The sequence below is a fragment of the Balaenoptera ricei genome, chromosome 4 (genome assembly GCF_028023285.1).
Source record: "Balaenoptera ricei isolate mBalRic1 chromosome 4, mBalRic1.hap2, whole genome shotgun sequence".
NCBI lineage: Eukaryota > Metazoa > Chordata > Mammalia > Artiodactyla > Balaenopteridae > Balaenoptera > Balaenoptera ricei.
Genome location: NC_082642.1, coordinates 64,164,372 through 64,180,055, shown reverse-complemented (window position 1 = coordinate 64,180,055; position 15,684 = coordinate 64,164,372). Strand labels below are relative to the sequence as shown.

At 36.5% G+C, this 15,684-nt stretch overlaps 1 protein-coding gene across 9 annotated transcripts in view; it reads left to right on the top strand.

Annotated features, from left to right (window-relative positions):
• MECOM (MDS1 and EVI1 complex locus) overlaps nt 1–15,684 on the top strand; it is a 572,766-nt gene that overhangs the window by 537,595 nt on the left and 19,487 nt on the right. For 5 of the 9 annotated variants that reach the window (XM_059920488.1, XM_059920487.1, XM_059920493.1 and 2 more), the window contains 3 exons: nt 2,489–3,845; nt 6,247–6,334; nt 11,920–11,946. In XM_059920488.1, the coding sequence (XP_059776471.1) occupies nt 2,489–3,845; nt 6,247–6,334; nt 11,920–11,946 (1,472 nt within the window). The remainder of the gene's footprint in view (nt 1–2,488; nt 3,846–6,246; nt 6,335–11,919; nt 11,947–15,684) is intronic. The other 4 variants (XM_059920491.1, XM_059920489.1, XM_059920495.1 and 1 more) reach the window with 3 other exon arrangements.

Below are 15,684 nucleotides of genomic sequence, written 5' to 3'. Positions count from 1 at the left end.
TCTGTTTCTCACCAGAAGGCCACACACCACGATTTACCCCCCCTGGTGTGTTTATGGCAACTGTCTCTTATTACAGTGTGCCACCAAGCTTGAGCCCAGAGTCATCAGTGCTAAGGCAATTACTCACTGCCTTTACAGAAACCTCCAGCCTTCCCAAATAGAAACCACATGCTCTAATAGGCTGAATATATTCAAAATACCTCTTAATTTGTTTAATAAGTAGAAAAATGCAATGTTAACTGCTGCCTAATTCCTTATTACTGAGAAGATTACAGTAGAGTATAGACTGCAGCATCAATTGAGCCACTTACCTGGAGGTCTGGTGGTTTGTGGTGAGCCAGGCCAGATCTTCAAGTGAGAAAAACAAAGCCTCTGCCTAAGGAGACATCCCGGAGTCTGTGTTCTTGAGACCTGATACAAATACCATTCGTTGGTGTAACAGAGCCTACAACCAGGAAAGTCAGATGCACCTCTGTTACTCTTGATTTTCTTAAATCTATCCAGCTATTAGAAAGAAGTGTAGAGAGCAACATTTCTTTGGTACAACATTGCTAACCTTTCAAAAACTTATACCTTGTTTGAATAACCATCGAGATCTTTTCTCAACGCCTTTTAATGCCCAGAGGAGAGGTGTCACTTTCTTAATGAGTGCACATTTATAACTCCATCAATATTTTATTTACTATTTCTTGTTATTGCTCATAGCTGAATTAGTATAACTAGCGAAAGTCTCATGTTTCTACCCTCTACTTCATATGGTTTTAATTAGTGTATCAAAGAATTTAAACAGTATGTGTATTTATTGTATATGGTTAACTAGTATATATTTTTAAAGCAGACTCTGGTCAATATTCCAGTAGAATAACTTGAAAAGAAATCACTCACATCTTCTCTTCCCATTAAAATGCATGTTATAGTCTCTACAATGTCATAAATCATTCCACAGTTGAAAGCTCCTTTAATATTACTAAGCACATTGATATGTGTAGCAATGCATTTTAATTGTTAGTAGTAAAGGAAATAGACATAGAATCACTTGGTACTTCCTGTTTGGTTGTGTGTGGGGTAATCCAAGTTCTGGATGAGTTTTGTATGACTGAAGGTCTATAAAATCTTCTTTGAATTTTCTTTTTAAATTGTTATTGTTTTGACTTAGGAGCTTAAAGGCAGTTGTCACATGAAAGAAATAAATGTTGCATTTTGTCTTCAATTTAATTTCTTATACAAATTGGTTTCAACAATTACCAACAAGGCATATCATGTTTCTGCATGTATTAAATGTGCACGGAAGCATGAAAGTAAGCTCACACATAAAGGGGACTCATCTTTATTAAAGTAACGTAAAAGGTGTGATGCTTGGGAAATGGAAACTATAATCCTGCCAGGCCGTGAATTGAGTAAGATTCCTACCTAGCAAAGGAATTATTAAGGGTTACGGAGTTCCATCTTAAAATGTACTTAGATCTATTCACACATATATGAGGAAGAAGATGTTTTACTTTTCTGGCAAATTCTCGGGGACGAGAGTTATTTCCCAGCTGCACCCACTGCTGTGTTCTTACTGGATTATGGCATTCAGCGCACTCTCCCCTGCTTACTGTAGTTGGCTGTACCACATAGAAGTCAAGCCCGGAGATAACCCGTGAAGATATGACAACAAGTGGACATGTTTCCCAAGGACGGGGTTTCATAAATGCAGGAAGGTTAGCACAACCACTGGTGTGAGGGGAAGTCAGAGGACGTGATCATAGTTCATGGGAACCAGCAATGCAGGATGGGCTACATTCAATTTAGTTTCCTTTGCAGGCTTAAAATAGCGCCATTGTAAATTATGTCAGTCTTTCTCAAATCATGAAAATGATTGTTAAAAATGTCTCAGAATACACAATGTGCATTGTTGTGTGGCTTTGATGTGTGAATGATGAGAGCATATGATATAATACAAATTAAATAATGGTAGAGCAGTCACAGGCTTTTTCCCCAAGGGGAGAGGGAATAAAGGTGAAGTTTCTGGTCGAGCGAAAGGCTGTTTTATTTTGTGTTGATGCCTACAATATAGAATTCTTTAAATGGTCTAAAATTGTAAAGGGGTTCCTGTTCTGTTTAATGTTTAGTACATCTTAAGAATTTAATCGTAAGGATTCTCTTAGTGTAGTAATTGGGTGGGAAATCAATGCATGCTGGAATTTGACTTTTTAATAAATATTTAAATACACAAATATGATACAAAATATTATGCAATGGGGATGAAAGAATATTTATATATATATGAAATATTTGTGCTGTCTCAAGACATTTGTCAGGTTGGATGCCTTGCTTTGGAATCTCGTGAAACGGGGTTTTCTGTGTTTGGAGCACCCACTTTGGTGCCTCCAACGTCTTTTCCTGGCTTCCTAATTGAAATTTGGGGTAAACCAATTGTGATACTTGCTAAATTCAGAAGCAATTGCCATAAAGCCTGAGATTCTTTTTTGTTGTTTGCACACAGGTGAGGTCTGCCATAAATCCTATACTCAGTTTTCAAACCTTTGTCGTCATAAGCGCATGCATGCTGATTGCAGAACCCAAATCAAGTGCAAAGACTGTGGACAAATGTTCAGCACTACGTCTTCCTTAAATAAACACAGGAGGTTTTGTGAGGGCAAGAACCATTTTGCGGCAGGTGGATTTTTTGGCCAAGGCATTTCACTTCCTGGAACCCCAGCTATGGATAAAACGTCCATGGTTAATATGAGTCATGCCAACCCGGGCCTTGCTGACTATTTTGGCGCCAATAGGCATCCTGCTGGTCTTACCTTTCCAACAGCTCCTGGATTTTCTTTTAGCTTCCCTGGTCTGTTTCCTTCCGGCTTGTACCACAGGCCTCCTTTGATACCTGCTAGCTCTCCTGTTAAAGGACTGTCAAGTACTGAACAGACAAACAAAAGTCAAAGTCCCCTCATGACACATCCTCAGATACTGCCAGCTACACAGGATATTTTGAAGGCACTATCTAAACACCCACCTGTAGGGGAAAATAAGCCAGTGGAGCTCCAGCCCGAGAGGTCCTCTGAAGAGAGGCCACTTGAGAAAATCAGTGACCAGTCAGAGAGTAGTGACCTTGATGATGTCAGTACGCCAAGTGGCAGTGACCTGGAAACCACCTCGGGCTCTGATCTGGAAAGTGACATTGAAAGTGATAAAGAGAAATTTAAAGAAAATGGTAAAATGTTCAAAGACAAAGTAAGCCCTCTTCCGAATCTGGCTTCAATCCATAATAAGAAAGAATACAGCAATCATTCCATTTTCTCACCATCTTTAGAGGAGCAGACTGCGGTATCAGGAGCTGTGAATGATTCTATAAAGGCAATTGCTTCTATTGCTGAGAAATACTTTGGTTCAGCAGGACTGGTGGGGCTGCAAGACAAAAAAGTTGGAGCTTTACCTTACCCTTCCATGTTTCCCCTCCCGTTTTTTCCAGCATTCTCTCAATCAATGTACCCATTTCCTGATAGAGACTTGAGATCGTTACCTTTGAAAATGGAACCCCAGTCACCAAGTGAAGTAAAGAAACTGCAGAAGGGCAGCTCTGAGTCTCCCTTTGATCTCACCACTAAACGCAAGGACGAGAAGCCCTTGACCCCAGTACCCGCCAAGCCTCCAGTGACGCCGGCCACAAGCCAAGACCAGCCGCTGGATCTAAGTATGGGCAGTAGGAGTAGAGCCAGTGGGACCAAGCTGACAGAGCCTCGTAAAAACCACGTGTTTGGGGAAAAGAAAGGAGGCAACGGTGAACCAAGACCAGCATCTGATGGTTCCTTACAGCATGCTAGACCCACTCCTTTCTTCATGGACCCTATTTACAGGTAAGGGTGGATGGGAGACCGCTAAACGTGGACAGAAGAATGAAAGGTAGTTTTCACACTATCAAGTTACGGCTTTTAACAAACCTTTTTTATTATTCTTATAAAGCAGAAAGTAAAGTTGTTTGATCTGGTGAGTTCATTTTTTATTCGGAAAGTCAACTCATTAGGTTTGGACTTATTTTTGGATGTCTCCGAATTTGGGGTTTTGGAATAGGCCCACAGAGTTCTTTCCCTTGACAATAAATTTATTTTTAAACACATTTTTTTAAGTGGAAAATATGGGAAAGCCATATTTAAAGCAAGTTGTCAAGTGACGGAAGAATGAGGCTCCTGAAGGATTAATGCAAATATGTGCGGGTACTTAAATGGGTCAGGTTATTTGGAATGAGATGGGACATAGCAAGAGTTTACTCTTTGTTAACCTACCAACACATCCTTAATAAGTACTGGTCCTATTCTGTTTCTAAATAAATCTCTTAGGAGCCCCATGTAACTGAAATATTAATCACAAAAATGCTTTGTATATAATGTGAGTGGTCGGCTTCAAAAACACATCTCTGTTTAATGCCTTCATTATCCAGTTTCCTCTGATGCATCCAAAGTTTTTTGGGGGAGAATATATGCTAATAAAAAGCCTCTTAGACAGTACTCTGTAACACTCGACCATTCAGAAAGATTTAGCTTTTAAAAACTAGTCTTCTTCAAACTGTATGAATAACAATAATTAATTTGTGATGTATTTTAAATATTACCACAAATTTTCACATTTACTTTCTCGTTCAAATCGTGAACATTGTCAAGAGTTAATGGAAAATGTGGATAATTTTTTATTGGACTTATTTAAGCTGGGAGAATTTGATATTTTTGCCTGATTCTTTTTTTTTATCAAGAGACAGTTTTGTTCAATTCCTTCATTCAACAATATTTTTTTTTGAGTGCCTATGACTTAATAGGTACCACAGCTGCAAACTCTTTTCCCTTCAAACTCTTTTTCTACCTTTATTTTAATGCACTGAAGTGCATTAACCAAGAAACATTGCCAGTATGTTACTTGAACATGACAAGGGGCATAGAAAAGGACAGTACAAAAATGTCTCAGAGCCATCATTACCATGCTTGGGCACTGTTTTTTTTTTTAAACAATTATTATATTTTCATTTCTGTGGCAGCGAAAGAAAAAGAAGGAAAAACAAATCTTCCATATTTTGTGTGTAGCTTGTATGTTACACATGGCCAGTAAGGTTGTATTTCCAACTCAGCGATATGTCTCAGCCCTTTGTGAAGATAAGTTCTCACACTCTCTTTCTTAGACCCTCCCAATGGCAATGGGCTTCCAGTTCCTTAATACACCCATTCCACTCTTCTCCATCACCTCCTAACCTCCCTTCTTCTAACTCTAATCTCAATCTTCTCTCTGGTAGGTCAGTGTCAATTGAGGCTTTAGACATGCCATTTTACCAAACTCATGAAAGACCTAAACTTACAAGTTTTAGTGTAAGACCTGGGTTGAAATCTCAGCTTTCCCATGTCTTAAACTTTTTTTAATCCATAAAATGGGTATAAGAGCACCTACTTCAATAAGTGAAATAGAATGTAAAACATAGCATACGTACAATTTCAAGAAGTGGGAGCTGTTTTTATTCGTTTTGATTCTATTTTAAAATATGCTTATTTCACGGTTTTTAAAAGGAAATCACCAACAGTTGGTGAAGGAAATTAATTCAGTCCACGATGTCATTTCCTATATGCTTAATAGAAAATAGAATGACAAACATTTCTAAAGCAGAAGGGCTATATTGATAAGTTTGATAATGTCTCTCCCTGTCTTCAAAAAGCTCCTCATCCTCTCCCTACCACCCCCCTTTCACCTACTCTGTTTATCAGCAGCAGTATCCACAAGAAGATGCCTGTGCCTGAGAGCAGCTAGCAGGGTGTGTAGTATGCTTAGAAACTCTCTTGCTGACATTCACAAATGTAGAAGAAATATGATGACGATTTGAGGAAGCACCTTCTTGACAGAAAATGACTTTAATTTTTAAAATGAGCCCTGTTCTTATGCTTTTGAAATCACCAAGACTTTTTGTCTACATTTAAAATGGAAAGGTACAAATTTGAGACCAAAGCCTCTGATTTCATGACTTCATTTTTAAAATTTCCTCATTATTATTATTACTAGTCATTCAGTAGGATTTTTCCATTATAAAAAGGACCTTCTTTCTCTGAGTGTCTAGAAATGCCAGGAGTATTCTTCAAGAACTGAACAGATGTCTTTATATTTTTATTAGTGTGCTCCCCAGTAACCTACCATTTGCTTTATTGTTAGCTGTTTAAATGTCAGTGAGTATGCAGGGATTGATATATGAGACTGATTCATCTCCAAAATCTAATTTTAACCTTTCAGAGTAGAGAAAAGAAAACTAACTGACCCACTTGAAGCTTTAAAAGAGAAATACTTGAGACCTTCTCCAGGATTCTTATTTCACCCGCAAGTAAGTATTTTGAATTTGAGACTTCAAGCTTGTAAACTAACTTGTTGATCCTGAAAAGCAGGTGCAGTGAAATGAAAGAAATCTTGAGAACACTAGGATTTCCTATGACGCTGGTGTGGAAGAACACAGGAAATTCTAGCAGAATTAAAACCCAAACTCTTTAAAGAAAAAGTAGTTAATTTATGTGAAAAAACAACATGGTTTTGCTGTTAAATTATTCTCTATTAACTACTTACTGAGCCAAAGAGTACTTTAGAGTGAGCAGAATTCAGTTAAGAAATTAAATATTGAAGTTGCCTTTCATGTTTAAAAATTTGTGATAGTAAGAAATGGATCGTAGTGTGACTTGTCCCAAACTCATGAAGGTCGTTCACGTTCTTTCAGTGCTCAGATAAAAACAGGAAATGAGTCTACCTGACAAGTTGTTACCATAGAGGGTGAAGGAATTTATCTAGAGACCACTGGGCATTCCAGCAAAATTCTGTAATTGCACAAGAATTCACCACAATACACAGAGCTATTTGCTGGATGGAGTTGTGTCCATTTATCAAAATATGTACACTTTCTCATTGCAAGGAAAATACAAAGCAGCGTTATCTAACTGGTTCATCTTTATGTCCCTAAATACTTGGTCATTTTTTAAAAAGCTGACTTACGTATCAATAAAAATGTGGGGAATTGTATTGAAAGAAGAAATATATAAACATCTTGAGTCTGGTTTCTTAATGATATTTTATTTTTTGTTTACTTATTATTAAGGATATAAGCTTTGGTCTCTATAGATAGTACGCAAAATTTTATGAAAATGCTTGAAAACAGAGTTAACTATTTGTTCTGTTTCAATATATTCAAACCAAAAATTACGCTCCTCTAATAAAATTGGTGGAATTCTGTGCAAGCTGTCTTATAGAACATTATGGGCTAATTAAATTAAATCATGGAATATGACTTTTCCCCCCACCGTTCACCCCCCCTGCCACCACCTCTTCTTTCTTCATTTTTTAAAGTACTTTCCTAAATTCTGGACAACAAAGTATGAGAGCTGAAATACCATATTCTGGGTTAGCTGGAGAAATCTATCATTGCTCAAAAATTCTCTCTATTTTAAACTGAAAGAATATATGATTTACTATTAAAGGGGTTAGAAATATTCCAGTTAGTATTCATTTTGTGTAGGAGGACTAAGGAATGATATAATTTATTAAATTATCTTATGGAAAAGAAGCAAGTTTTAAAATAGTAAATGCTTATCGGGTACTTATTTTCCATATTTAGGTTGACCTAAATTGCACTTGCCAGCCTCATGGGCTAATAAAACTGAACATAATGTGCGTTTTGTGTTAGATATTACACAAAAGTATGTCTCTCTTGAAAACGTCCTAACTAAATGCTTATAAGGATATTATAGTTATCTACATTTAATCACAATAAATCAAGTCGTTTTCATATTCTAATTATCTTTAAAATCTAGTAATTAATCATTTCAAAATTAAGTGCTATGGGTACATGGTATAAGGGAGGGGAAAAAAAAAGCCACTGGGATTCAGTGTCTTTGAGTGACTCAGTCTACTGGCTCTTAGTTTCCTTACCTGTCAGATGAGGGAGTTGTGTGTAAGGTCCCTATCTTCTCTGAAATTCAGATTTCTAGCTAGCTAAGGTAAATTTACTGGTTCAGAAGATGGGCAGTTTTGTCTATTAATACCTTTACATGTGCATGCAGCTGTTGTAAATATAGTATATACATGTATGGAGGTTCCTTAAAAAACTAAAAATAGAACTACCATACGACCCAGCAATCCTACTACTGGGCATATACCCTGAGAAAACTATAATTCAAAAATAGTCATGTAGCACAATGTTCATTGCAGTTCTATTTACAATAGCCAGGACATGGAAGCAACCTAAGTGTCCATCGACAGATGAATGGATAAAGAAGATGTGGCACATATATACAATGGAATATTACTCAGCCATAAAAAGAAACGAAAGTGAGTTATTTGTAGTGAGGTGGATGGCCCTAGAGACTGTCATACAGAGTGAAGTAAGTCAGAAAGAGAAAAACAAATACCGTATGCTAACACATATATATATATAGAATAAAAAAAATATGGTTCTGAAGAACATAGGGGCAGGACAGGAATAAAGATGCAGACATAGAAATTAGACGTGAGGACAAAGGGAGGGGGAAGGGTAAGCTGGGACGAAGTGAGAGAGTGGCATGGACATATATACACTGCCAAATGTAAAATAGGTAGCTAGTGGGAAGCAGCCACATAGCACAGGGAGATCAGCTCGGTGCTTTGTGACCACCTAGAGGGTTGGGATAGGAGGGTGGGAGGGAGACGCAAGAGAGAGGGGATATAGGGATATATGTTTATGTATAGCTGATTCACTTTGTTATACAGCAGAAACTAACACACCATTGTAAAGAATTATACTCCAATAAAGATGTTAAAAATACGAATAAAAAAATATAGTATATACATGTTTTTAATCAAATAATATTAATATAAGAATATCTGCTATGTTTTAAGATTCCCAAAGTTAATGAAGGACCACAAGAGATGAGGCGCGTGTACAGTGTTTGGAGTACAGCAATCACCCACTCAGACCGTTGAAAATATGCCTGTGGGAGTCACAGTGGCAGAGAGTTTTCTTCCCACACCAGAATGTCGCGTCTTGGTATAGGGGGCTGTGCGCTGCTGCGTGTTGCTATAAGAACAGGACCTAACAGTGATGCTCAGATATTTAACACATCATATGTAACGAATACCGATCAATCAGAATGGACTCCTGCCATTCTGGAGCCGGGTCCTGGAAGCCCTTGCTGCACCAACTGTTCATGCTTTAGTTGCTGGCTGGTGGGCTGAAGGGTCTTTTGGGAGGAGGCCAGGGCTGCAGGAGGACATTCAGGGTAGTTTGGGCAGAGGCTATTTACCAACGACTATAGAAATATTTCATTATTTTGATAACCATGGTGGCTATTTTCGTGTGTAAGGGCTGTATATCAGTGGGATACAGGTGGCACAAAAAGCGTAGCCTGAAAGAAGCTCGGGTCACTCAGTTTTCACCAACCGTTCAAACCAGTCTGTTCTTTCAGAAAATCTGCCTCAAATGTTCTGAAATTTCAGCAGAAAGTTTTTGTTCTTTCTAGTCCTCTATCAGTTCTGTCCTAGCCTCAAGATCTACTTTCCTACAAACAAATGAAAACAAAGAGAAACTGCCCAGGATTTGGGGCCAGAAATAACTGCTTTAGAACTGGCTTTCCTACTTATTCACAAAAATGCTTCGGTTTTGAGCAATGTAATTCATCTCCGAGCCTTCTCTATCAGTGTAATGGGAACACCCCTCCAGCCTTACTAGGGGAGCTGCAAGGATTAGTGATCACGTACATAATGCCTTTAGCATTGTGCTTGGCATATGGAAGGACCTAGATGAGGAAAAGCTCTTATTATTATTATTGGTTGCAGAAGTATTCCATTTTGAATATAAAGGGGTGTCAGTAAAATACCCTCCTGCCATCCCCTGAACCCAGTCTCTTTGGTGGGGCTATACCAAGTATCTAGAAGTCCTTGGAAAGATGCTTACTGTGTTCTTGGTGCTGCCTTGTTGGGCAGCAATCAGGGTGGCACAGAGCAAGAAACCAAAATGGAAGGACTTGCCTCTGCTCCCAGGGCTTGCCATGATTTTGTAGCTAGATAAGTGCTTGGTTAAGACCATTCGCTGCTTCATTTTTCATTTAAAGTATATCGGAGCAAATCACATGGTCCCTCTGGGCCTTCTGTATCTTCATCTTCAGAATGAGAATAATACCTACCCTATCTACTTCTCAGTGTTATTATAATAATAAAGAGGAGACCACATGTTCTTGATGCTTCAGGGAAAACCTATAAATAGATAGATATGTAAATGCTTGGCAGTGGTATTCTCTGGGCAAGCCTGATTTTACAATTTTTTGTATGTCTTCGTATTCTGCCCTCCTCCTTCCCCAGTGCACAGTGCCTAATCAATGAAAGTCGAACACCTCAGTGGATATTTATTAAATGTTATTGAACAATTATTAGGCCATCTTACTGCCTTTTGGAATAATGTATATTTTTCAAATCCTTGTCAAAAATACCCCAAACATATAGGAACACATACATCAAAATCAAAAGGTAAATGCTGGTTTTATCATTCTTAGGATCTAAATTCCTCTCAGTTCAGTTCTTAAAGAAGTATGTTTGCTCTGTCGGGCCACTGGAGGACTATTTAGCGTTCTATTTTTCTCTTATAGATAAGTTAGTTTAATATAAGGGTGAAATAAACACTATAGAGGTTCTTCCTGAAAATGTGGTTGAAAATTACTTGTGGAGTCTCAGATTATAATTTTGAAAAGAGGATGGCAGCCACAGGAGGTGAGAGGGAGGAAATGATATTGCCATGTGATCTTTGGAATGTCCATTTCATTGGGTACTTTGCATTTTGGGTACTTTGCATTCACTTTGATAGCTCATTTGAATTGCCATAGATATCACTTGGCAATTATACTATTATAAAACTGGCTATTATTCCTTTGTTTGATTTTCCTATACTTTAAATATTATTTTTGGTTATTTATATATTTCATTTTCAGATGTTTGGCTTTGTGTTGAACTGCAACAGAGACTCTATTTTACTTCCATTTCTGTCCTTTATGCATTCGTTTTTTGAATTTTCTTCCTTTAAAATGTCTACTTGCTACTGTTTCCCAAGTTATCATTTATATATGGGTGTGAAAATCACTTAAGTCTTTTGCCTTTCATCTTCTTTCTTGCTTTCAACAAGTGTTTCTTGTGTTAGATTTCTTCTGTGATAAACCTTTCATCATTAAAAACTGTGCATCTTCCTTATTAAAGATACCATAATCTAAGAAAGCAAGATATATCCCCTTTAAGCAACCAAAATGATATTTTTAAAGATGTAACATCTGTGTTTTCTGAGAGAGCTTCTAACTCACTGAAGTTTTCTCCATTGATTCTTGTCATAAATTGTCATAAATAACTCAACATTTGTAGTTCTTTTCATTAATATCCTCCGGTGTTTGGGCTACTGATGGCCTCAGTCCCATCCTAGTAGAAGTCAAGCAGTTTATTTCCAAGGACATTACCTTTTTGTTACTCAGTGATTCACATTTGAGTAAATATCTTATTTTCTTTGTTACTAACATTGTAAAAATGCAAGAGACTGTATCTCTTTTGCAGGAAATTGCTTAATTTTTAGTTATTAAAGTAAAATTTAGGAATCTTGTTTTTCAGTGAGTAGAAACTAAAAAGGAAGTATCTACTTTGCTATTTAAGATTTGATAGTAAGTAGTGTTTAGCTTTCTTGGAAAAAAGCACATTCTGGTTTATAACCATGATTCTAAAATTTAATTTAGGTAAATAGAGGAAACTGAGCAGTGTTATAAAATTATTAATTTTCATTTCCAAAGCTTTTACTCAAGATATAGTTACATGATAAGCAAAAATTACGTAGTATAAATGTTAATTTCTCAAAGGATAGATTGCAATAAAGATACTGATACAGAAGTAATTTTTTGTTTTTTGTTTCAATTTTGCTCCCAGTTCCAACTGCCTGATCAGAGAACCTGGGTAAGTTTCCTACTTATATTTTTGACTAAAATAATGTAGAATTAAAAGGAAAACAACTTATAAATTGCCATACAGACAAAGAATTCTGAGCCCTTTCCATAAAATGATATGGCTTTAGCAGATAGATTTCCAGCTTTGTCAAGCTGCAGAATGCTTTCAGTTATAACTGGGCATTTAGTGTGCTATAAATTGTTTACAGAAAGAAGTTTATTCTCTAAATCTGACCCATTCCATGTAATTATACCTTGATGTAGAACTCTTTCTGGGCACTTGGGAGCATGTTGTTAAAAGGGACTTCGAGATGGGTCACTAAGTGGAAACAACCATTATTTGGGGGAGCCTGACCAGCATGTTAAAGATGCTTATGATAACGCCTTCAAAAGGATAAAACCTGAACTTATGTGTAGACACAAGATGACATTGGAATTCACATTCATATAACCCGGGGCAGAACTTGGTTCTGGCTATGTGGAGTCATAAGACTAAATGTTTAAAAATCTTTATCTAACTAGTGAATGTATCCTTTAGCATTGGGTCCATTTCCTCAAGTTTCTTTTTTTTTTTTTAAGTTTTTAAAATTTTTATTGGAGTATAGTTGATTTACAATGTTGTGTTAGTTTCAAGTGTACAGCAAAGTGAATCAGTTATACATATACATATATCCATGCTTTTTAAAGATTCTTTTCCCATATAGGCCATTACAGAATATTGAGTAGAGTTCCCTGTGCTATACAGTAGGTTCTTATTAGTTATCTATTTTATATATAGTACTGTGTATATGTCAGTCCCAATCTCCCAATTTATCCCTCCCCCTCAACCTTCAATTAACGTTTCCAGATACAGTCAGTTGTAAGGTTGACATCAGTAGGGGAAAACTTTATTTTTTATTCAAGATACAAAGAATACTATTTATTTAGTTTTCACTACCAAATAAACCTTGAGTCAATGGAAGTATATGTAAATAACATATATTACAAAATCTCCTCTAAGTGTATGTGCTTTTACTCCTTCATTCTCCTCTTCAGTCAAAATTATACTGATTCTGAAGTATGGGTAGAATCTCGGAATGTAGTTAAATTTTCCTTTACATAAATTATTTTAAGTTAGAGCACTTTGGCAGTTACCTATTTCCTCTATCTGATGTTAGTTTTCCTTTACCAGAAGTTCTTCTATTTTGTTTCTTCTGTGGAATATGTGATGAATTGTGATTTTTCTCATCCTATCAACTTTTAAGGATTAAGTTCATTTATTTCAAAAGTATAAGAGTAGAGAGACAGAAACTTCCTTATTAGGCAAAGTTGTGCAGTAGACAGCGTTGTTGTTTCATTATCCTGGCTTATATTTTCAGTGTTTCTTGTCTGCCTCTCCTGGCAAAGGGCTGTCCAGAATATCGTATGTCATTGTCCTCATTATTTCTAATGTAGAGTATTACTTGCTAGTAGCTTTGCTGTTAGGTGCTTCAAGCATAAGGTGCTGTCTCCCACACAAATGGCCAGTGCTTCTACCAACTTACAAAGCCAGTTCAGATTTTAAGTTAGACACCCTTTCCTGACAGTGCAATGGTATAGCAACTGCCATTGCAATGCTTTGGAAACACTCCCATTCTTTGAATCATAGGTTTTTCAAAGCAATAATTTACATTTGTACTATAAAATATAGATATTAGTGGAAAGTAGTAAAATATTAAAGTTTATAATTTTTAGTGGTTACAAAACCCTATAATTTTATAATCATGACTGCAGAATGTGATATATGGAATGAGACAACCATAAAATATGAATATGTATTTCTCCCCCAAATGGCCATGATTTTAAGATTTCTCTAGATTATCAAGTGAATAAATATAGAAAACTACCAAATCTACAAACTTTCCCATCATAAGTTATTTATGAAAAGTTAGTTATTTTATGATAAAGCCATGTGTAATCTAATTTGTGAAACATTAGGTCACATAATTCATGGTGCCATTGGACATATCACTTTGTATAATCAGATTGTCACTTTAATAGTTTTAATGAGAAACTTCTTTATGTCATCAATTATTGGCTGCCAGATAAAAAATGTTAAGCTAAGTGCTTCAGACCCAGTTGATGATATCTTGCCTGCTGAAATGTTTTTACAAATACTAACTTTATTTGACGAGAGAGATAGCTACATTTTTTGGTAGGAGCTAGGGAATTGTGTCTAAATATTAGTTTGCGTCAGTATAAAGTTAATAGCCCCTTGGGGAGTGGAAGGGGGTGAAATGACTTCCTTTTCCAGACATCTGGCTGCAGATACCATCAACAACTATAATATATGTAAATAAAAATTACTGTTCCATAGGAAAAAAACTGTCATTTAGTGATCGGAGATTAGCCTATGACATTAATAGGACAGAGGGCAATACGTTTTTAAAATATATGATGTGACTTTTTCCTCCTTTTTTCCCCCATTCTCAGCAAATGTCCTCTTCATTGTAGTACACATTGTTCCCCCTTCATTGGTTTCTTCACAGTTGAAAAGTATATCTAGCTAGATTCTGTTTCATTTATCCCAATTCATCTTGATTTTTAAAATACCAAGTCAGACTTTAAAATGAATGTCAAAACTTACCACTTCTACAAAATGCATGTTATTCCAAGAGGAGTATCACATGAGTCAGCCCAGATAGCTAGAGAAAGTTGAGGTTTGGACCTATACATTAGATAAAACTCATCTTAATCCGACACCTTAATCCAAGATACGGACCAGGGCTGATTGTTGGTCACAGAATGCCTAAACTACCCCAACTAGCAGACGTCTAAGTCACTTTTTATAAAAATTAATTTTTATTGGAGTCTAGTTGATTTATAATGCTGTTTAATTAGTTTCAGGTGTACAGCAAAGTGAATCAGTTATACATATACATATATCCACTCTTTTTCAGATTCTTTTCCCATATAGGTCATTACAGAGTATTGAGTAGAGTTCCCTGTGCTATACAGTAGGTTCTTATTAATCTATTTTATACATAGTAGTGTCTATATGTCAATCTAAGTCACTTCTATCTGTCCTAATGGAGAAACTTACTCTTTTCAGCTGATGTCAAGTGCTATGAGAGCAAATCTTTGGAAGATGAGAGGAAGGATTCAGTGATGGCTTTTATGTTGTTCTGGTGGTTGCTAGCTGGAAAGAAAGTGGAGAGGGGGTGTGTGTCTGCATGTGTGGTGTTAATAGCTACCCTCAGCTCACTTCCCACCTTTCTTCTCTCCCTCTTCCCCACTCTGACTTAATCCTCTTTTCATTTGACACCCCAAGCCAAAGGTGGGGGGTGGTTTATAAGAGAGGCGCTTGGGTAACCCCTATTCTTTTTCTTATTATCTTTAAGAATGTTGTTATTAAGTCATCAAGTCCATACTATATTTTGTTATTTCTTAATGCTTTTCCCAAATTGAAACAGTTTGAGGTAAAGTAATCACAGTGATCTTCCTTTAAAAGGAGCTATTAGCAGCTACTAAAGCAAGACACATTTCTCAACAGCCAATTGCTCTTAAATAACTTGAAGGACTTGTAGTTTATATATGCTGGAGATGAAAGCCGAGAATAATGATAGTCATGAGTAAGCTATTTTCCATATAAAAGGAAAGTGTTTCTACAAGATGTATTGCCCCAGGAATCTGAGTGTGTCGGCAGGGCGGACACTCAAATGATTTAAAACCACCAGATAATGAAACTTTACTCAAATATTAAATGTACATAAATAAAACATTTATAATC